The sequence below is a fragment of the Ranitomeya imitator genome, chromosome 2 (genome assembly GCF_032444005.1).
Source record: "Ranitomeya imitator isolate aRanImi1 chromosome 2, aRanImi1.pri, whole genome shotgun sequence".
Classification (NCBI taxonomy): Eukaryota; Metazoa; Chordata; class Amphibia; order Anura; family Dendrobatidae; genus Ranitomeya; species Ranitomeya imitator.
The window spans coordinates 53,506,305-53,530,525 of record NC_091283.1 but is presented as its reverse complement, the minus strand read 5'-3'; the positions used below and the strand labels follow the sequence as shown (position 1 = coordinate 53,530,525).

Sequence of the window (24,221 nt, the reverse complement as noted above, 5' to 3'; positions counted from 1 at the left end):
GATCCCTCTATGGGACCGTACATCACGCCACTTCCGCCTTGGTACAATGTCCGACCACACCGTCACAACACCCGGGAAAGATACCCACAACCGTAAAAAATCAAAACGAATGTCTCTGATCAACTCCCTCACTGGCCTAACTCCCAAATCATTTCCTCCAAGGTGAACCACCAAAATGTCCGGGGGTCGATCCAATCTAGCGGCGTTGGCAACTGCCGGCAACAAACTCCGCCATAACATACCCCGGAATCCCAACCATCTAATAACCACCGAATCCCTTACAAAGCCTAATTGCCTACCATTTCGCCTGACATCCGCACGAAGCGCACCCCAATGAACAAATGAATGTCCGATAATCCATGCCAGGAGGGAGGTTCGACCTGAAAAAACACAACAATGATTAACACCATAACAAGGCTCTCTCCCCCACAGACCTAATTCCTAATATAAGACAGATATCGATCCGAACTCCATCTGCCTATTCTTTTGATCACATCAACGCCTAGGCCCAGACCATCCGCCTCGGACGCAGCACCAATTCGAAACGAATGCGACCCGAAATTCTTCGGGTCAACACCCAACGATCCCAAACCCCTCTTCAACAGCGCCGTAAATTGGTAGCGCGACAAAAATTCCCCGTTCTGATGTCGTAACAAAGGGCCTGCCCTAAGTGCCGACAGACGCCAATAAGATTCCAAACAGTGCTGCGGGCACATCCCGCTACCGTCAACTCTCCCCAGCACCACTCGCCTACCCCTACCAAGCTGATCAGTCTTAGAACGCCTGATCCAAAATACAATACCTCCTGCCCAAAAGTCAACATCTTCCGCTAACAGACCACCCACCTTATTTTTATTTGGGGACACCAGCTCCCCCAGGCGCAAAGCGCCAAAGAACGCTAAAGAGAAGGCTAACCTAAACAATACAACCTCAAACTGCGAACTACAAATACCGCCCAAAGCCTCCCCAAGCCGTTCCAGCATACCAAAAGAAATCGGCCTACGCTTATCAAAAGACACATTGCCCTTCCGAAAACCCTTCAAAGCCTGCCTTATCAAAAAATCTTTTGTCAGATCAGCTGAACCTTGCAACCGAAAACCAAAGGCCAGACCCGCAACAACTTTGTTTAACCTCGAAACGGACCATCCCCATTCGGCCGCCTTACCCATCAAAGCCAGCAGAGCCATAATCTTATCGCCGTCGGATTCCACTGGGCCGCATTGGACCAACCAACCTTCCCACATCTCCCAAGCCGCTGCATAATCCGACCATGTCCGGCTCGACAGTGAGGCCTGTATCAAGCGACCTCCCCTTCCGCAACAATCTGCCACAGATGCGAAGGACATCCCGCTCCTGTAGGTTCCGAATCTGGCGCCAGTTCCCGGAATCGGTCCCACTGAAAACGAGATAAAGCATCAGCTATATTGTTTTGGACACCTGGTACGTGCACCGCCGAAATCCACGAATTCAATTCCAAACACCTCAACACCAATTCCCTAACCAACCTAATCACGGGGGGAGAAGAGGAAGATAAACTGTTGATAACTGACACGACACTCAAGTTATCACAATGGAATCGTACCCGACGATCCTTAAAATTCTCGCCCCAAATAAACGCTGCCACTACAATTGGGAACAACTCCAACAATGCCAAATTTTTGGTTAGCCCGTTTTGCCGCCATTCTTCCGGCCACACTCCGACACTCCATTTGCCTGCACAGTAGGCGCCATAACCGGCTCCCCCTGCTGCGTCCGTATAAATTTCACAATCAAAGGCGTTCAAATCCTCCTGCTGAATCAATGATCTGCCATTATAATTTTCCAGGAAACGCTGCCAAACCAACAGATCGTCCTTGTGCTCCCGGCTCAAACGTATGAAATGATGAGCTGCACGGACTCCCGCCGTAGCTCTGGACAACCTTCGGCAAAAAATCCGGCCCATAGGCATGATCCGGCACGCAAAATTTAAGCGCCCTAGCAACGACTGTAACTCCTTCAACGTCACTTTCCTCAATTTTCCGATTCTGGACACCTCCTGCTTCAGCAACAACAATTTGTCGTCGGGCAACCTGCATTCCATCTTTCTAGAATCGATAAGAATCCCGAGAAAACTTAAGACCGTACAGGGACCCTCTGTTTTCTCCTGCGCCAAAGGGACCCCGAAATGCCCGGACACCCATTCCATGGTGGCCAATAAATTACCGCACACCGCAGAGTCCGGGGGGCCCACAAACATGAAGTCATCCAAATAATGAATGACCGAAGCAACATCAGAAACGTCTCTAACAACCCATTCCAAAAAAGTACTGAAAGTTTCAAACAAGAAATGGAACAGCCCATCGGCAAACACCTGTCTAAATAAAATTCTCCATTCCAAAAACAACCTAGTAACGGAATGCTCTCCGGATGCACCGGCAGAAGCCGAAAGGCAGACTCGATGTCTGTCTTCGCCATCAAGGCCCCCGCTCCGTACATACGAACCCATTGCACTGCCGCATCGAACGACGTGTATACAACCGAGCATAATTCCTCCGCAATGCCATCGTTAACAGAACAACCTTTTGGGTACGATAGGTGCTGGATTAAACGAAACTTATTTGGCTCCTTCTTGGGCACCACCCCCAATGGAGAAACGATCACCCCTTCCATAGGCAGCGAACTAAACGGGCCCGCCATTCTTCCTAACTCCACCTCTTTTGCTAACTTACTCGAAACAACATCCGCATGTAAACTTGCTGACCTCAGATTTTTTGTAGAAAAGGGGACCGTATGATTCGGGTGAGGAATCCTAAAACCTTCAGCAAAACCGTCCCTAATCACCACCGCCTTCAACCGGTCCGGATATCTACTTAGATAAGGGGCCATCTTTTGAAGCCTCACCGGCGTCACCCCCATGACCGCTACCCCCTGCTGGCTTGCCCCTTGCTTTTCTGAAACATTTTGAAGCCCCGTGTGAAGCTCCGCTACAATGGGAACACACGTGCTTAAACCTGCAGGTATTGCCATACTTGCACTGGCCGTCATTGAACTGCCAGCACGTGCCCGTTTTTTCCTTCGCCCCTTGATACCCCTGTCCTCCTCCTCCCCCTTGTCCTGATTGCTGACTACTACTCCCCGCGCCCCCTTGAAAGGACTGCCCGTACCTCACAGGGGCCATCACCTTCAGCCACAATCCAATGTCCTTATGCTCCCATTTTATCTCAGGCCTAACCGCCTTCCGCTGCCTGAATTGTTCATCGTAACGCAGCCAAGCCTGGCCCCCATACGTACGATGTGCCTCACCAATAGAATCAAAGTAACAGACCCGAGCAATTTTCCGGGAATTTTTCTCCTATCACACTGGCCAAGATAGCAAAAGCCTGTTGCCAATTAACAAACGTTTGCGGAATCAGGCGCCAACGCCTTTTTTCCTCCTCTTCCTTTTTGCTATCATCTTTTTTCCCTTTGTCCAGATTAAATTTTTCCAAAGGGAGGAGGGAGAAAATCTCAACAAATTCATCCTTCCAGATCTTCTCCTTCACCTCCTTCTTTAAATGGGCACCGAGGGGACCCTCAAAGCACACAAAGACCTCCCCTTTTGCCCGATCATCCAACTTTATCTCATCCTTCTTACCCGTCTCCGTTTGAACCGACACTGACACCCCAGCTGCCTGGGCCGACGCGGCCGCCCCAGACCTCACTAATTCACCGGAGCCCCCTCCCCCGGCTGTACTAACAGGATCCACCAACCAAGCCCCAGCAGGTGACCCTCCCATATTACTTGCTGGCCCCGCGTCCAATCGCCTCAAAATATGCGACATACCTGCCAAAAGCTCTCTAACGCCAGGAAGCCCAGAACCAGCGTCCCCTACCCCCTCCACTAACCCCACCGTACCCGGCACCGAAATAGGAATAGACATGTACTCACGAGGCTGCGCAGGTGCTGTGTCCCCACCAGCCGTGTCTCCGGAATCCCGCTGTTCGCCATCTTCTGGATGTTCGCTCTCAGATCCGGGGTCGTCGCTGCCGCTGAATTGCCCCAGGCCCGCGCCCCTGGCCTCCACGTCACCAGGGGGGACCGAGACTGGCGATACACTCCTGTCGCTGGACCTCCTGGTGGATCTTGACCTGACGGCTGTTTGCAATCCACCTCGGCCTCCTGGCCTACTTGCCCGACCGGCACCTGCCCCACGACCAACGCGTCCCGGGCCCAGCTGAACCACCGATGCCAGCCTGCCCGTCGCCCTACTCTGTCGTCTCGTGCCGCTGCCAGGCCCACCTAGGGGAGGTGAGCCCGCCGCTGTCACCACTGCTCCATAGCTCCCCCTCACTGCTGCCGTCGCTGGACTCCTGGCTCCTCCTGTTGTCGCCGCCGCTGACTGTGCTGTAAGTCTGCTGTTCCTGGCGCCGCTGGGGGGCGCCGCACTTCCCCTCGATCCCGGACTAGGCCGCACTACCTGTGCGGCCCTCACCGCTGACGTCGCTGTGCTCCCTTCTCCTCCTGACTCTGCCGCCGCTGCCCGCGCTGTGCTCCGGCTGCTTCTGGCACCGCTAGAGGGCGCCGCACCGCCGCTCGCTCCCGGACTAGGCCGCACTTCCGTTGCGGCCCTGGCTTCCGCTGCGGCCCTGGCATCGGGCCGTGCCTGGCTGGTCGCCGCTCCACGTCGCCGCCTCGCGCCGGCAGAGCCGCCGGGTGGATTCCTGCCGGAGGGGGGGACGGGCAGGATGGTCGCGCCGCGTCCCGCAGCCCCCGCAGGGTCCCCGGAGGGGCTCCGCGGCCTGCGCCTGCCGCGCGGTGACATGTCGGGGGACAATCTTTCTGGGGGCCGGGTTCTCCTGGTCCTGCTGCCCCGGCTCCCGCAGTCGCCCAGCAGCCTGGTGAGCTGCTCTTCCAGCCATCCATCGCTCCTGGACCTGGATTCCCTGCGCAGCTGCTCCACGAGGCTGTCTATGGAGGCCATGGTGAGTAGCTGCACACTTCTTCTCTCCTGATGATTCACCTCACAAGTGATCCTTCCCGCACTTCTCCAGCCCCTGCCTCCTTTCCCCACTAGGTCCACCCCTTATTCAAAAATTTCCACCAATCCCCTATAAGATCCCTGTTTTTATTCAAAACTCTAAAACTCCCTTCTTGGCAACGCAGTCATGTGGGGGCTTTCATCCAGCTGCGCCCATTACAGCCCCCCTTCTTTCCAAAGTACCTGGCAACCTTGGGGATTCCAAGACTTGTGGAGGAGCCCTTTCCACGACTGCACCCACAGCCACCAGAGTCACCCAGTGCCCAGTCAGCAAGATGTAACGTCCCTGTCCATGCTTGCTTGTCCTGGTGTCAGTGTTGAAATGCACTCTGTCAGACATACATTTTTTCAAGGACCGGGTGATGCTGTCTGCAACCTGCTGGCACATCTTTTTTACAGACTTAGGTGACTAGGCAACTGGTACGGGGGGACTGTGACGGCCATCAGCTTTCAGAAACCATCTGTTTCCACAAGACGGAAAGGCTACATTTCCATGGCCAACTGATTGGATTGGTCATCCAATTTTTACAGAGATCACAGGCCAGTAGTCACGCAGAACCACCTGCTGTGATCTTTGGAGCGAAGAGCTCTCGGCTAGCCCCTATAGTCCAGACAATTACGCAATTAGGCAACGATCAACCGAGGAGGCCGCAGGCTGTTCTCAATAATTAGTTATCGGAAAAACAGTGAGCATATGGCATATATACCTCTGGATTACAACGCATGGGATATGTGTATATACCGCCGTACGATCATTGCTAACTCCACGATAACCCCTCACTCCTCACTGCCACCACCAATCCTGTTTTTTTCTCAAATAAATAAATACAGGCCAAATTGCTGCCATTCTTCTTTTGAGTTTCACACTATCAGGGTCTTCCATTCCCTCTCCCTCAGAGTTGTGGTCTTATACCTTCCCCCAGGCTCTCCCACCCACTTCCTTGACCACTTTTCTGCCTTGCTGCCACACTTCATGGCCCCAGAAATGCCAACCCTTATCCTGGGGTACTTCAACAGCCCCACCTCCCCAACTGCATCTCAGCTTCTATCTCTACCCACTTCTCGTGGCCCCTCACAACTTTCGACCTCTGAGAGACACAAAGACGGTAACAGCCATGATCTGGTCTTTGTCCGGCTCTACCTAGATAGCTCACCTTTTTCCCTTTCTACCTCATGAAATTAGGACTAACCACACCTTACACATTTTTAGCTGCTCCTTAAAAACACATCTGTTTAGGGCGGCCTATCACGTTCCTTAATCAAAGTCCTATTCTCTACTTCTCTGAACATAATTTGCCATCAAACTCAACCGCACCCAAAGCACAACAACGATTGGCTGGTGACTACCTTGTGCAGCCTTTATCTATCTCCCATATTCTCAAGATGGCTGGGCTATCATTGTAAATAGGCAACTGTACTTTGTGTCACCTCTACCACGCTGTAGATTGTAACTTCTTACAAGCAGGGTCATCATTATTTTGTCAGTCAAAACAGCAGGAATGTCCACTTCCACAACAGCTGACATTCTCTCATGCACCTTGACTATAGCGGGTAAAAAAGTGGAGGTTCTGCGGATGGAGAACTGTGCAAGGGCAGTTGCCACATTCATGGAGGAGAAAGAAGCAGAAGATGTGGTTAATGTGGCGGCTGGTGGTTGTCAAGGCCCGCTGGCAGTTTGATTCCATGTTTGACACATGTTGATCTCGCATGTTTCGGATCATGCATGTAATAGGCTAATTGTTAGATTTGTTGCCTCTACTCAGTCATTTTTTAAAAAGCTGGCAGATAATGTGAGTTATTTGTGGTCTCAAAAAAGGGCCAGGCTAGCCAACTCTTGCCACCCCTGTGAGCTTCAGATTCGCGACAGCTGCTTGTCACAGCCAGAGTTGTAAATGAAGATGCAGTTCTCGTGGTGGTTGCATCACTCACTGTCTGTGTGGGAAGCCACAACCTCTTTCTCAACTTCCTCTGATGATCAACTCAGCTGCATGCCTCTGGGTTGACACCAAGTGGGATCTAAAACCCAATTATCATCCTCTTGGTTCTCCCATTCTTCGCCCTGAGAATCACCATACTTATCTTCCTGCCCTGATAGCACAGTACAATCCACATGCTCCTCAGGTATCTCAGTCTCATCAGGATCACCTCCATCTCCGAGGGTTAACACCTGGTGATGAGGGTCTGGATTCTGCTCAGATCCTACTTCGCCTAGCCCCAGATCCAACTGAAAAATGTTTGCCCATCAGTGCAGATGCTTTCTTTCTCTTGAGTCTGTGAATCTTTAGAGCTGAACTGTGATGCCCATGGAATAGAATGTGCAAACAGCTCTGAAGACTAGCCCATCTGTGGTTCCCCACAGTTCCTCCTCAGAGTTGTGATGTGGGGGGAAACAAGGGTAATTGGGGTGCCACTTATGAGGACTGTACTGTGTGTTATGTTAAGGTGAAGGAAGAGGAGGAGAGGTCACTTGATGCAGAGCTTGCCATCCACTGGATCACATTTTGGCCCTCATCTACAAGGCTGCCAAAGAAAGGGAGCAGAGTTGCCCGTTCAGTAACAGAAGTTGTCAAAATGCTGTGAAATTTCTCTCCGCAGCAAAACAAACCTACTTCTCAGCTCTCATATCATCTCTGTCTCACAACACTAAACAGCTATTCAGTACTTTCAATTCTCTCCTCGTCCCACAGCTCCCCCTGAAGTCTTTGCCTCATTCTTTAAGCAGAAGATTGACAACATAAGGCAAAGCTTTTGCCTAAAAGTCCTCGCAGACCCCCTCATAACTACTCAACTCTTCTCTTCCAAAACCAACTTCACGTCTCGCCAAATGTGAACTTGACCCAATCCCGTCCCACTTCATTCCAAACCTTACAACAGTCTTCATCCCAAAACTAACCCACCACTTCAACCTGTCACTAACAACTGTTGTCTTCCCCTCATGCTTCAGACATACCTCGATCACCCATCCTCAAAAAGTCCTCCCTTGACCCATCTTTTGTGTATAGCTATCACCTCATATCACTTCTCCCCTATGTCTCAAAACTAGTGGAACAACATGTCCATTTTGAACTGTCCTCAAATTTATCCTCCGGCTCCCTCTTTGACTGCTTACAATTCTGGATTCAGACCGCACCGTCTCACTGAATCTGCCCTTAGTAAAGTCAACAAAGACCTACTAACCGACAAATCTAAGCAACTACTTTGTGCTCCTCCTCCTGGACCTGTCATCTGCCTTCGACATAGTGGACCTTTCCCTCTTAATACAGACTCTCTCATCTCTTGGCATCACAGACTTGGCCCTATCTTGGCTGTCCTCATCCCTAACAGACAGAGCATTCAGTGTCTCCCACTCACACACCACCTCCATATCTCGCCCTATGTGTCAGTGTCTTCCAAGGTTCAGTTTTAGGACCCCTGCTCTACTCCATTGGCACATTTGGTCTGGGACAGCTTATGGAGTCTCATGGCTTTCAGCATCACCTCTGCACAAGCAGCTCTACCTTCACCTATTGTATCCTTCCTTACCCATCCTTTTTAGACTGTGATACCTCATAGGCAGGGTCCGCTCTCCTCCAGTAGCAGCCGGTGACTTGTATTGTTTAGGATTATTGTACTTGTTTTTATTATATATACCCTTTTCACATAAATGGTGCTATAGCAATAAATAATAATACCACTGTGCAGCTGCCAAATAAAGGGAGTCTAGTAAACCATACAGTAACTGAAGTTTTTTTTAAAAAATGCGCAATTATAATATTTCTACTCTGGGAAATTGATGACACTTTAGTGGTGTGTGTCAATATTTTTGGGAAATGTTTGTACTCCAAGTTGGGTCTCCTTCATGTGTATTCCCTTCAGCAGTAGGGTTCCCAGACCATCAGGCCTGTAATTACTTTCAGTCAACTACCTGTGTTACTATCCTTACATTTTTATAACATTTGTGGCCTACCAAGCTGATATTTGTGCCATTTAAGTGTAGCTGATCAAACATCACGTTTAAGATGTTGCATGAGGTATCAGGGCTCCTAGCAAAGCAGGCTTGCACTGGTCCCTCACCCACCTTGACTTAATTGAAACTTCAATTCCAAGCTGTAAATGCTGGCCCAAACCTTGATGCCTGCCCCTGTGCCATTTGCAAATTTCTACTCTAGGTCAATTGATGCTAATTTTCATGGTGTCTACCCCTAATTGTAGCTGTCTGGGAAGCTTTTTGTCTCCCCTTAAGGTGTTGTGTATAAGTTTGGTTTGGCCTCGCATTGAATATAATGGTGTTTGAGTACGTTTGTCGAACATGTTTGGTGAACGTCTAATTGTTTGGCGAATCGAACCGAACCGAATCTTGAAAGGTTCGCTCATCTCTAATCATGACATTGTGATTCAGCGCATGACTTGACGTCATCTGAACCTCAATGGCTAAGCGTCATGTGACATCAAATGTTGCGGGAATAGTAAAGACAAGGGGTGCCCTGGATGTTGGCCCAAAATGCTTGGTACAGAAATGTAGGGCAACTACCACATAGACCAGATTAGACAAAGGATGAGGGTAATGCTAATCAAATTCTTAATATATAATACAAACCCATACATATTTTTCGCAATACATATATGGTAACAAGGCATCATGGAGTGTCAGCAATATAAAAAAAAGTATTGTTTATAAAAAAATAAAAAAAAATCTACTCTCTGTTAGTGGAGACCTTGATATTAATCTATTGCCAGAAAACCTTCCTTCTGAGTACGGCAGCTTCGTGCCTCACGGTTCATGTTCAGACTCTGACAAATGAATGTGTGAATCTAGCCTTAATTGTCAGTGATAAATCTTTGATTAATTCAATTTCTTTGAATGATTTCTGCACAGGAGAAGAATAATTCCAGTACTGAATTTCATTTAAATAATCTCCTGATAACAACCAGTGACCTGTTTTTAGCTGGTGTAGAGACTATGAGCACCACCATGAGATTTGGACTGCTTCTCTTACTAAAGTATCCTGAAGTACGAGGTAAGTGATTACCCCTTGGTGTACACCTGTACCTCCGAGTATGTGTGGAGAGCGCTCAGGAGCTGAGCCTGCATTCAGGGCCGGCTCCAGGATTTTGTGGGCCCCGGGCAAAAGAGTCTCAGTGGGCCCACATACCACGATTCATGATGCACAGATACGGTGGAGAAATAAAGATATACTACATAGGGCCTAGCCTTCCCCCTCATCCTTCACATAGGCAGATATGCACACACACAATACGCAGACATGCACACACACACACAATACGCAGACATACACATACAGTACGCAGACATGCACACACACACAATACGCAGACATACACATACAGTACGCAGACATGCACACACACACAATACGCAGACATACACATACAGTACGCAGACATGCACACACACAATACGCAGACATACACATACAGTACGCAGACATGCACACACACAATATGCAGACATACACATACAGTACGCAGACATGCACACACACAATACACAGACATGCACACACACGATACGCAGACATGCACATACAGTACGCAGACATGCACACACACAAACAATACGCAGACATGCACACACACAATACACAGACATGCACACACACAATACGCAGACATAAACATACAGTACGCAGACATGCACACACACACAATATGCAGACATACACATACAGTACGCAGACATGCACACACACAATACACAGACATGCACACACACGATACGCAGACATACACATACAGTACGCAGACATGCACACACACAAACAATACGCAGACATGCACACACACAATACACAGACATGCACACACACGATACGCAGCCATGCACATACAGTACGCAGACATGCACACACACAATACGCAGACATACACATACAGTACGCAGACATGCACACACACACACAATATGCAGACATACACATACAGTACGCAGACATGCACACACACGATACGCAGACATGCACATACAGTACGCAGACATGCACATACACAAACAATACGCAGACATGCACACACACAATACACAGACATGCACACACACGATACGCAGACATGCACATACAGTACGCAGACATGCACACACACACAATACGCAGACATGCACGCATACAATACGCAGATATTTACATACATATATTTGAAGACAAATTCAGAAACATACTTAAATATGTACTGTCAAACACACTGATATACACACAGATATGCACATCATACAGTCATACCCAGACATACAGACAGACACAAGCCTCACTCACCTCCCCCAGGCTTGTCACCCATCAGGCTCCTCTGGCATGTGGATATGGAGGGAGCGCTGCTTGATCGATGGCCCTCACTTAAACAGACATGGCCACCCACAGTGCACGCTGCAGCTGTGTCTGCTGTTAATGATGCGGTCAGGCAGACACTGTGCCTTTAACTTTGCTTGTGTGTCCGCCCGGCCGCGTCATTACTAGCAGAAGCAGATACATCGCTGCACACTGCACTGTGCGCGGCCATGTTTATTTAAGTGACGGCTGAGCTCAAGTAATGCCGAAGCTGCTGGGGGAGCGGCCCGGGCCCCCTGGTATCCAGGCCATGAGTGGGCCCCCCAATTTGTTCAGGGCCCCGGCATTTGCCCCGGTACGCCGGGTGCTGACGCCGGCCCTGCCTGCATTACACGAGGCAGATGCCGGCTGAGATAAACAGCCATCATCTACCTGTAACTGCAGCAAACAGTGCTATTTCTGATCACTGTTGTTTAACCATTTAGATGCCAATGTAAATGACTGACAGTGCCATTTAAACGGAATCATCACGAGGTGCTGATGAGTTACCACCAACCCCCATGGATGCCATCCTCGTACTCCTGTGAAGCCCATTAACAGGCTGAGCTTCATAGAATGACATTCATTGACACTATATACTGCAGTACTATATTAAAATATATAAAAGAAGTGATGAAACAATCGCAGATTCAAGTCACCTAAAGGGACTTAAATACAAAGATCGAAATTAAAAAAATACATAAAAAAAAAATAAATAAAATCACCCCCTTTTTTCATTGTTAACATAGTAACATAGTAACATAGTTAGTAAGGCCGAAAAAAGACATTTGTCCATCCAGTTCAGCCTATATTCCATCATAATAAATCCCCAGATCTACGTCCTTCTACAGAACCTAATTGTATGATACAATATTGTTCTGCTCCAGGAAGACATCCAGGCCTCTCTTGAACCCCTCGACTGAGTTCGCCATCACCACCTCCTCAGACAAGCAATTCCAGATTCTCACTGCCCTAACAGTAAAGAATCCTCTTCTATGTTGGTGGAAAAACCTTCTCTCCTCCAGACGCAAAGAATGCCCCCTTGTGCCCGTCACCTTCCTTGGTATAAACAGATCCTCAGCGAGATATTTGTATTGTCCCCTTATATACTTATACATGGTTATTAGATCGCCCCTCAGTCGTCTTTTTTCTAGACTAAATAATCCTAATTTCGCTAATCTATCTGGGTATTGTAGTTCTCCCATCCCCTTTATTAATTTTGTTGCCCTCCTTTGTACTCTCTCTAGTTCCATTATATCCTTCCTGAGCACCGGTGCCCAAAACTGGACACAGTACTCCATGTGCGGTCTAACTAGGGATTTGTACAGAGGCAGTATAATGCTCTCATCATGTGTATCCAGACCTCTTTTAATGCACCCCATGATCCTGTTTGCCTTGGCAGCTGCTGCCTGGCACTGGCTGCTCCAGGTAAGTTTATCATTAACTAGGATCCCCAAGTCCTTCTCCCTGTCAGATTTACCCAGTGGTTTCCCGTTCAGTGTGTAATGGTGATATTGATTCCCTCTTCCCATGTGTATAACCTTACATTTATCATTGTTAAACCTCATCTGCCACCTTTCAGCCCAAGTTTCCAGCTTATCCAGATCCATCTGTAGCAGAATACTATCTTCTCTTGTATTAACTGCTTTACATAGTTTTGTATCATCTGCAAATATCGATATTTTACTGTGTAAACCTTCTACCAGATCATTAATGAATATGTTGAAGAGAAGAGGTCCCAATACTGACCCCTGCGGTACCCCACTGGTCACAGCGACCCAGTTAGAGACTATACCATTTATAACCACCCTCTGCTTTCTATCACTAAGCCAGTTACTAACCCATTTACACACATTTTCCCCCAGACCAAGCATTCTCATTTTGTGTACCAACCTCTTGTGCGGCACGGTATCAAACGCTTTAGAAAAATCGAGATATACCACGTCCAATGACTCACCGTGGTCCAGCCTATAGCTTACCTCTTCATAAAAACTGATTAGATTGGTTTGACAGGAGCGATTTCTCATAAACCCATGCTGATATGGAGTTAAACAGTTATTCTCATTGAGATAATCCAGAATAACATCCCTCAGAAACCCTTCAAATATTTTACCAACTATAGAGGTTAGACTTACTGGCCTATAATTTCCAGGTTCACTTTTAGAGCCCTTTTTGAATATTGGCACCACATTTGCTATACGCCAGTCCTGCGGAACAGACCCTGTCGCTATAGAGTCCCTAAAAATAAGAAATAATGGTTTATCTATTACATTACTTAGTTCTCTTAGTACTCGTGGGTGTATGCCATCCGGACCCGGAGATTTATCTATTTTAATCTTATTTAGCCAGTTTCGCACCTCTTCTTGGGTTAGATTGGTGACCCTTAATATAGGGTTTTCATTGTTTCTTGGAATTTCACCTAGCATTTCATTTTCCACCGTGAATACTGTGGAGAAGAAGGTGTTTAATATGTTAGCTTTTTCCTCGTCATCTACAACCATTCTTTCCTCACTATTTTTAAGGGGCCTACATTTTCAGTTTTTATTCTTTTACTATTGATATAGTTGAAGAACAGTTTGGGATTAGTTTTATTCTCCTTAACAATGTGCTTCTCTGTTTCCTTTTTGGCAGCTTTAATTAGTTTTTTAGATAAAGTATTTTTCTCCCTATAGTTTTTTAGAGCTTCAATGGTGCCATCCTGCTTTAGTAGTGCAAATGCTTTCTTTTTACTGTTAATTGCCTGTCTTACTTCTTTGTTTAGCCACATTGGGTTTTTCCTATTTCTAGTCCTTTTATTCCCACAAGGTATAAACCGCTTACACTGCCTATTTAGGATGTTCTTAAACATTTCCCAATTATTATCTGTATTCTCATTTCTGAGGATATTGTCCCAGTCTACCAGATTAAGGGCATCTCTAAACTGGTCAAACTTTGCCTTCCTAAAGTTCAGTGTTTTTGTGACTCCCTGACAAGTCCCCCTAGTGAAAGACAGGTGAAACTGTACAATATTGTGGTCGCTATTTCCTAGATGCCCAACCACCTGCAGATTTGTTATTCTGTCAGGTCTATTAGATAGTATTAGGTCTAAAAATGCTGCTCCTCTGGTTGGATTCTGCACCAATTGTGAAAGATAATTTTTCTTGGTTATTAGCAGAAACCTGTTGCCTTTATGGGTTTCACAGGTTTCTGTTTCCCAGTTAATATCCGGGTAGTTAAAGTCCCCCATAACCAGGACCTCATTATGGGTTGCAGCTTCATCTATCTGCTTTAGAAGTAGACTTCTAATTTAACGAAATTAAAAAAAAATAAAAAACAAAAAAAAAAATATAAAATTAATTAGCCCACACAGTAAATGCTGTAAAGAAGAAAACAAAAACATAAAGCCAGTTTTTTAAAAAAATATGATATTAATAAAAATGCTAGCCTGGCCACACAAAAATGAAGTGATCAAATTTCTCTATTGCCACAACAATAAAAAAGTTACAGTTCTCAAAATGGTGACAAAAACACATTTTTTTTTTAAATGAATGCTGTAAGACCAAAGCTGAAAAAACAATAGCAGAATTGCATTTTCGGCACCATTTTACTCCACTTGAATTTTATTTCCCTGTTTTTTAAGCTCATTACGTGGCTAATTGCATGATGTCATTTAAAATTTCACCTTTCCCAACAAGAAAAAAATGCAATTAAGACTATTTTTGCCATTTTAAATATTGTTCGCTGTTTGATTTTAATACCATGCAAAGTTTATTCTTAAGAGAAAAATCTTTTTTTGTTTTACTATGAACGCAAACTTTAATTAGTTTTTAGAATTTGCATCTTTTTCATCCATTTAACATCCATTCCTGGACACTGCAACATAGAAATACAATTAGGATCCTATATGGGAACGGGGTAAAGGCTATGTTTTATGTCCCAGATAAGGGAAAAACTATTTATCAACTGTTTAATATTACGGTAAGTCATGATGCTGTATTTATAAACTGCACATTGCATACGCTGTAATAATGGTGTAAATGTTGATTGCAGCTAAACTCCATGTTGAAATTGATCAAGTGATTGGACGAGATCGGGTACCACATTTTGATGACAGGCTGGAAATGCATTACATGCAGGCAGTCATCCACGAGATCCAGAGATTTTGTGACGTTACTCCTCTGAATGCCCCACGTATGGTAACGAGAGATGTTCAATTTAGAGGTTATCAGATCCCAAAGGTGAGTAGTACATAGGAGATGCTAGGTGTACCTATTGGGAGAATTGGGGTGCAGGACAATTTAAAGGGAACCTGTCAGTAGGATTGCGCACAGTATCCTAGAGACGCTGTCAGGTTGGCGCCGTTATACTCATTAAAATGATACCTGGGTTGATGAAATCCATCTTGTGGTTGTTTAATTTTTATTTGTAGTTTTTAGTTAATGAAATTCTTGTGCTCTGGGGCGGCCTGTGGGTGTGGCTGTGGATGGGACTTTAAGTGGTGCTGCTGGAGTGCCCCCAGACACAGGGCCGCGGGTTACTCAGTACCGGTCCTCTCTGTCTCGGTGCTGGGGTTGTCACGGTGGCTGGACCCGGTCCGTGACCCTGCTAAGGGGCGTCCAATGAAAGGGTGATGAAAGCTTGTCAAGGGTTCGTGACGCCACCTGTGGTATTCGGTCAGGGTGACCGACGCTGCTTAGGGGTCCGCTGGGGTGATGGAATGGCAGCTAGATGGTATACCTTCCCACAGGTGAAGTATATCCACAGGGCTTCCCGGTAGTGTAGGTGGCGATGGTGTGAGGTGCAGTCAATAATGAGGACACAAGGTTGCAGTCTCTTTACCTCTTTACTGAAGACTTCGGGATCCGCAATCCAGAGCACTGCTAACTGGGCTGGCTGAGTCCGGCCGGTCCAAAGGCACATCCAGAGTTCCCTTTGCAGGTGGAAATCAGTGCCTACCACTAGCGCCTGTGTGTTGTAGTCCTTCCCTGCTGAGCATTTGGGATAGTCCTCAAAACTTTCGTATTCGTTCTTTCTCTTCTCCATCCCCCAAGTTTATCTGGCTAGGACGCACCCGTATGACGGGTAGGCTCGGAGCTATTCTGGGACCCTAGAGACGCCCCTCTCCACGTTTGCCCCCTATGTCTGCTTAGGTGATGTAAGGTAGACAGCCAACCTATAATAAACTGTCCTGCCGCTGTGTGAAGTAATGCTTGAAGTCTGTTACTTCCTCGGTGCTCCGGCCACTGGCTACGCACCTCAGTAGGATGTTTCCGATCTTGGGGCATGACTCCTACTGGTTTATCTCCTTGTGCTGCGATTTCGTTTCTCACTTCTCCACAATATCCTTCGCTTCGTGTCCTTCCTTAGGATGCCGCCGCAAGGTAGTGCAGGCGCGGCTCCGTAACAATCTGTCCTTTCTGCTAGGTACCTGCCAGGAACCCACCCCTGACAGCTCCTCCCTGGAGCTTTCCCAGGCTGTGTTCTCCCTAACTTCCTATCCAACCCCCAGTTTTACCAGAGTGTGAGGAGTGGCCTAATACATAGTGCCTTTTGCTCCCCCTGGTGGCCGGAGTGTGAAGTGTAATGTGTGACTGTGATACCTGGTCAGGTGAACTCCTTTAGTGCAATCAGACATAACATTACTCCCCTTAGTGGCAGAGCGACATTACTGCAACAACCAGGACTCTAGGGCGCTGCACTCTGATTACATATGCATCTGTATGGGCTTATGGCAGGTCATGGATCCTTCACTGACCTGCCCCCTATTTTACATATTAAATATACTATTGTTTAAAAAAAACAAAAGAAAACATTCATCATGCGGGCATCGGAGGCGGCGCCTGTGCTGTAGCATGATATGATGTATAATATGTATATATTCATTATATTTAGGCATTTTGTTTTGTCAGAAAAAAATCTTAATGAAAATGGCGCCGGCAGTGCGCCTGCACCACAGTAGCATCTATCGTCTTCCAATAAATGTTACTGCGCAGACCCGCCATCAGCGCCATTTTGACGGAACCAATTACTTTTTGTTTAGTGTAGTCAGGTATATTCACTGCTGGTATATATTTATGTGTGTAGGCTAATCATTGCTGTTATATAGTTAGGAATGTATTTTATTCATTGCTGGTATATATTTATGGGTGTAGGCTATTCATTGCTGTTAAATAGTTAGGTATGTATTTTATACACTGCTGGTATATATTTATGTGTCCATTATCATAGTCCTAGTTACATTTGTGGCTCAAAATGTCACTCCAAAAGGTATATAGCAAACATAAACCTCTAAGGAGTATACCAAACAGAGGATAAGAAGTGAAATGAACAATATATAAAGTTAAAATTACTGTTTAGTAATACAATTGTTAAAAACAGGGGGGGACAAAAAATACGACATAGTAAAAAAGACACAAATTGGGACCTCCAAGTGGTAAGGGGAGAGAGAAGCCAGCAAAATAAGTAATCAATATTGTGATATTATATATGTGCCGCATGGAATAAATCCCCCTCCAATACAAGATATGATGGTCTATAGAGCACGAGTGTGGTTACCAAAATATGGCTTTGGGCGTCGGGAGAGCGCAGCCACACGTTCTTATATGCTTGCATGACCCCAGGGCACTCGCCTCTATCTCCTCTACAGAACTGCACAGGTAACAACACCGACTTGATAACGTCACCTATATTCCTTATAGCAGCTTATGCAGTGACTATATAGGGATTCCCTCATCAGCTTCCTGAGTAGCTTTAAACTATATAGCACCAGCTGGTCTGGATACAGGAATACCCCTTCTGAGTATACTTCTGCTTGCCTGCTATTAAACACCTCATGTATAATATATTATGTTATGGTGGAAACATATGCCTGTTGGTCTAAAGCCATATTTTGGTAGCCACACTCGTGCTCTATAGACCATCATATCTTGTATTGGAGGGGGATTTATTCCATGCGGCACATATATAATATCACAATATTGATTACTTATTTTGCTGGCTTCTCTCTCCCCTTACCACTTGGAGGTCCCAATTTGTGTCTTTTTTACTATGTCGTATTTTTTGTCCCCCCCGTTTTTAACAATTGTATTAATAAACAGTAATTTTAACTTTATATATTGTTCATTTCACTTCTTATCCTCTGTTTGGTATACTCCTTAGAGGATTATGTTTGCTATATATTTATGTGTGTAGGCTATTCATTGCTGTTATATAGTTAGGTATGCATTTTATTCACTATTGGTATATATTTATGTGTGTGGGCTATTCATTGCTGCTATATAGTTAGATATGTCTTTTATTCACTTCTGGCATATATTTATATGTGTAGGCTATTCATTGCTGTTGTATAGCTAGGTATGTATTTCAGTCACTGCTGGTATATATTTATGTGTGTAGGCTATTCATTGCTGCTATATAGTTAGGTATGTATTTTAGTCACTGCCAGTATATATTTATGTGTGTAGGCTATTCATTGATGTTATATAGTTAGGTATGTATTTTATTCACTGCTGGTATATATTTATGTGTGTAGGCTAGTCATTGCTGCTGTATAGTTAGGTATGTATTTTAGTCACTGCTGGTATATATTTATGTGTGTAGGCTATTCATTGCTGTTATATAGTTAGGTATGTATTTTAGTAACTGCTGGTATATATTTATGTGTGTAGGCTATTCATTGATGTTATATACAGCAGTTAGGTATGTATTTTATTCACTGCTGGTATATATTTATGTGTGTAGGCTATTCATTGCTGCTATATAGTCAGGAATGTATTTTATTCACTGCTGGCATATATTTATCTGTGAAGGCTATTCATTGCTGTTATATAGTTAGGTATGTATTTTAGTCACTGCTGGTATATATTTATGTGTGTAGGCTATTCATTGCTGCTATATAGCTAGTTATGTATTTTATACACTGCTGGTATATATTTATGTGTGTAGGCTAGTCATGGCTGCTGTATAGTTAGGTATGTATTTTATTCACTGCTGGTATATATTTATGTGTGTAGGCTATTTATTGCTGCTATATAGTTAGGTATGTATTTTATGCACTGCTGGTATATATTTATGTGTGTAGGCTATTCATTGCTGTTATATAGTTAGGTATGTATTTTAGTCACTGCTGGTATATATTTATGTGTGTAGGCTATTCATTGCTGTTATATAGTTAGGTAAGTATTTTAGTCACTGCTGGTTTATATTTATGTGTGTAGGCTATTCATTGCTGCTATATAGTTAGGTATGTATTTTATTCACTGCTGGCATATATTTATGTATGTAGGCTATTCATTGCTGTTATATAGTTAGGTATGTATTTTATTCACTGCTGGCATATATTTATGTGTGTACGCTATTCATTGTTGTTATATAGTTAGGTATGTATTTTATTCACCGCTGGCATATATTTATGTATGTAGGCTATTCATTGCTGTTATATAGTTAGGTATGTATTTTATTCACTGCTGGCATATATTTATGTGTGTACGCTATTCATTGTTGTTATATAGTTAGGTATGTATTTTATTCACTGCTGCCATATATTTTTGTATATAATTTATTTACTGTTGGGAGATTACGACGTTTGAATTATCGCCTCAAGCAGCATTGCAATTTTAGACTAAAATCATTTTGTTCTATAGAAAAAATAAATTATCATACATTCGTATATTATGCTAGTAGAGTTCATATGATCAATTAATGTCTTCATTTCTCAGGGTACAACCATTTACCCTTTACTCTGCACCGTTCATCGGGACCCCAAACATTTCTCTTCTCCATGGGAGTTTAATCCGAACCATTTCTTGGATGAGAGTGGCAAGTTCAAGAAGAACAATGCATTGATGCCTTTCTCAGCAGGTAGCTCTTGTTTTATTATTTAACTTGTCCAGCTTCATGATTATAATTTAACCCTCCATGAGAGGCACCTCTGGCACTCCCGAGTTCAGGTACAGTTGCTCTGACAGGCACAGGATGTATAACAATCCGTAATACCTAATTATCTCAATTTCAGGATTCGAAAAGTAATCGGTGAACTTCATAGGGATGTATTAAAAGAGAGTACACAAAGTCTGATTCAAAAATAAACATTTAATAACCATAACCATATCAAAACAAAAAGAACCAAATTTCGCAACTACTGCCAAATAGCCTCCAGTTTTCCTGACTATTATGATAAAAAAAAAATTGCATGCGCGACGTCATCACGTTCATTACAAATCTCGCAAATGTGCGCCGCTCTTTCTGGTAGCGTCACTGTGTTTTTGAAGCCAGGTGTACGCTTCCTGCCTTCAGAGGTGAGCACTGTGCATGACCGGGAGCTATCTTCTGAACTTCCAGACATGCATAGGGCGCCTCTAAAGCCGGGAAGTGTATACCTGGCTTCAGAGACGCAGTGACGATGCCGGAATGAGCGGCTCTCATGCATGCATGTGATTTTCATGAGCAAATTATGTTATCATGCCCATAAAGTTTAATGGAACCGAAAGGTGGACGTCCTTCAGGAAGACATGTAAACCAAAAATTCTTAAATGGTAATTGACCTTTGTAAATTTTTTTTTTATTTATGTACTACCTCTAAAATCTTATCTTTCTTTTTCAGGAAAGCGAATCTGCCCAGGGGAGAATTTGATCAAAATTGAATTTTTTATCTTTCTCACCACCATCCTGCAAAACTTTGAACTGACTTCCCCTACTAAATTCACGGAGATTGAAGTTACAAAAATGCAAGGATTCTTAAATGCCCCCATTAAATTCGAGCTGTCATTTCTACCCCGATAGATCTGATATACTTTGGACTTCTCAGGCAATCTTTCTCCTCTCTGGAGTATGGAGGATAAGGAAGTTTGGGAAATTTAATTGTATTGAATTTTATATTGTTAGTACTTTTCTGCATTACTGCAAATATTACTTAACTCTGATCATTACTTATACTTTACATCTGCTTACCACCACTACTGTGATATAGTAATTCATTGATGCTTTATATTTTGAGGGTCAGAGTTAAGGGATGTTATTTGCTTTATGTTTCAAATGTTTTTTTTTTGCCTGTTTATATGTAATAATAAAGTGATTTGTGTGAAAACCTTACATTAGGTACTCACTTGAGCTTCTGTTACCGCTCGCTCTGGCACCTAACAGACAAGTCGTGTCCTTGTTCTGGTGTAATTCTATGTGTGTGGTGCATTACACTTACTGTTAGAATCTGTTTAGTTTGTTACTATCCGCCATTTTCTTGTGGAGTTCAGGCCGTTGGTCTTTTTCCTCTGGTACTGGATTTGTCTTGGGTCAGGTGTTTGTTTCACTCTTTATTAACCAGCACCTGACTCCCAGTCCTTTCTGGACAACAGTGTTAATCTGCCTGAGCTCTAGCTTGGTGCTTTACTTAGTGTTCTGTGTGTGTTTTGTGCAGTTCTGGTACCTCTGGTTCTGCTAGCCTTAGTTTCTGTTTTCTATTGCTTCCTGCAGTCTTCTTTGTGCTTTCTATTAGGAGGTGACCCGTTTTTGTACCCAGTCCTTAGTTCTTTTAGGGTACCCCTTCCCCTTATCTATAGGTCTTCGCTTGAGATTAACCTAAGATCGTCAGTGGGTCTATTTACAAGGAATGGGTCGCCCACTCCATCGTAGGGTTTCAGCCTAGTCATAGTGCAGGGTCAGATTTCCCCTTCTACCTTAGTCCTGTGTTGCAGATCCGTAACACTTACTACAAGGCCGCAAGCCTCCATTGGTTCCAGGCTTCCGTCTACTGGAACCTCGGCAGTAATAACTCCAGGGGACACTGATTCCATAAAAACAATCAAACTTTTACTTAGCAAATGGCCATCTTTACAAACAGGCATACAGGATAAGGCCCAATGGGTTGTCGTTAGTGATGAGCTAGTGTGCTCATTACTTGAGATTTCCGAGTATTTCAGTGTGCTCGGAGATTATATTTGAGTTGCCGCAGCTGCATGATCTGTATTCTTCCAGCCAGGGCCGAAGTCCTCTTAGCTGTCATCCTAAAGAATGACAAATCTGTGTCCCTCATGACGGAGCCATAATGTCTTGGCTACAGTCCTATAGAGTCTCTGCTACTGATGAGCGAGTGTACTTGTTACTTGGGTTTTCCCGAGCATGCTCGGGTGGTCTCCGAGTATTTTGGCGTGTTCGGAAATGTAGTTTTTCATTGCTAGACAGCCTGAACACATGCAGGGATTGCCTGTTTGTTAGGGAATTCCCCCATGTATTCAGGCTGTCTAGCAGCCGCAAATCATGCAGCTGCGGCGACTCAAACATAATCTCCGAGCACGCCCAAGATACTTGGAGACCACCCGAGCATGCTCGGAAATCTTGAGTAACGAGCATACTCGCCAATCACTAGTTATCGTCTTTCCCACAGGTACCAGACATAACTTCAGCCCTGGTTCTTGATATGAGTAGAGTATCCCTCTTGCTTTCTTCCTTAGCACTAGGAATTATTTTCTACTTGTAGCAGTATACTCAGATTCCATCTTACTCCGCCATTGAGAGCTTGAGTGCAAAATCTCCTGCAGCTTTACAGGAAGAGTGTCCCCCGGGTCCCAATGTGTATCTCGAGGTTCCCAGGCCGGCAAAGGGACTCATGCGGAGGAGTTCTCTGGCAATCCACTGAACCGAGTATTAGGCCCATGTTGTCTCTAGAAGCCTCTGACCTGCGACTTCTATTGCATACTCTTCTCAACTGACTGTCACTTCTTCCTGTTCCTAAAAAACGACCCCGAGATTCCCAAAGTGCCCACCCACTATGGGCTGTCCTCATGCTTAGTTAACTCTCACACTGTCTCTATGAGTGCTGTGCCAATGGGCTAACTTCACCTCTCACCTACTTTATAGACAGTGACATGTTGTGACCCTTACTTGCGCTATGTCCTGACACTAGATTTTGGCGCAGAAACTGAGCGGAAACTCTTCAAAGCCTCCTCAAAAATGCAAAACTCCCCAAAAACGTGGGGCTTCTGCTCAGTTTCCTCTAAAAAAAAAAATCTCAGTACAAAGACTCCGTATGCATTTAGGATAAGCTTTCTAAAGTAAGTACACCAGCCTCATAGGTCTATGAGATCTATTTGAAGTGGCGATATCCAGGTTTCACAATACAAATTGCATAGGTTAGTAAATAGATCTTAGCACTGGTGCAGACATTCGTTCTTTATGGACACATTGGAAAACCATGCAAAATAATTAAGGATTTAAGCAATATATATTACATATCCAGCCCATAATTATGAACTGGAGACATCTGCTGCATTCGCTGTGAATTGTAAAATGATAGAAGAATTAGCTATGGAGGATATCCACTAGATTAAAACATAACCTTTAATAAATGTTACTTAAAAGCTCGGATCCTAATAAGACACATATAACAACAAAAACAAAAAGTGCTCAGGTGAACCAGTGCTCAAAGTAAAAATTGGATCGGTCTTACCATATCAAACGGACATATGGAAACAGTCCCTCATAGTCCATGAGGGTGGTGGTTCCAAATAAATGGGGGCCAAGGATAGGGAAGGGTACACCGCAGCTATCTTCCCTGTAAACCCTTAAAAGGACTCCTGTCCTAACAAGGACAGGCCCCAAGTGAGCCCTGCTATGGGAATCCACCAACCAACGTGTAGTCCTAAAGATATTCCTTCTCCCTACGCGTTTCAACTCCAATGAGGGAGCATCATCAGGGGAGTTAAGTAGTCCGAAGAAGATACCAGTGGGTCCCCTCCGTAGTCCCAGAAGGACAATCCAGAAAGGTCCAAACACATTCGTGTACGTATCAGTCCGTATTGCCTGGGTCCCGCAGTGGCTGGGACATCCCAGGGAGCTTCAGGAATTCTAGCTGTGTCTGAAGTTATATATATTACCGTCATAATAATATATATAAGTTTCACCAGCTTCAAAACAAATCACATCAAATTAAAGTGTCCTATTTTAACGGACTGTC

At 44.8% G+C, this 24,221-nt stretch overlaps 1 protein-coding gene across 1 annotated transcript in view; it reads left to right on the top strand.

The window, feature by feature from the left end:
- LOC138661808 (cytochrome P450 2G1-like) overlaps positions 1 to 21,364 on the top strand; it is a 45,203-nt gene extending 23,839 nt beyond the window's left edge. Inside the window, exons 7-10 of the mRNA XM_069746738.1 lie at positions 9,853 to 9,994; positions 15,326 to 15,513; positions 19,993 to 20,134; positions 20,877 to 21,364. Coding sequence (XP_069602839.1) covers positions 9,853 to 9,994; positions 15,326 to 15,513; positions 19,993 to 20,134; positions 20,877 to 21,055 — 651 coding nt within the window. The 3' untranslated portion in view covers positions 21,056 to 21,364. The remainder of the gene's footprint in view (positions 1 to 9,852; positions 9,995 to 15,325; positions 15,514 to 19,992; positions 20,135 to 20,876) is intronic.
- The last annotated feature ends 2,857 nt before the right edge of the window (positions 21,365 to 24,221 follow it).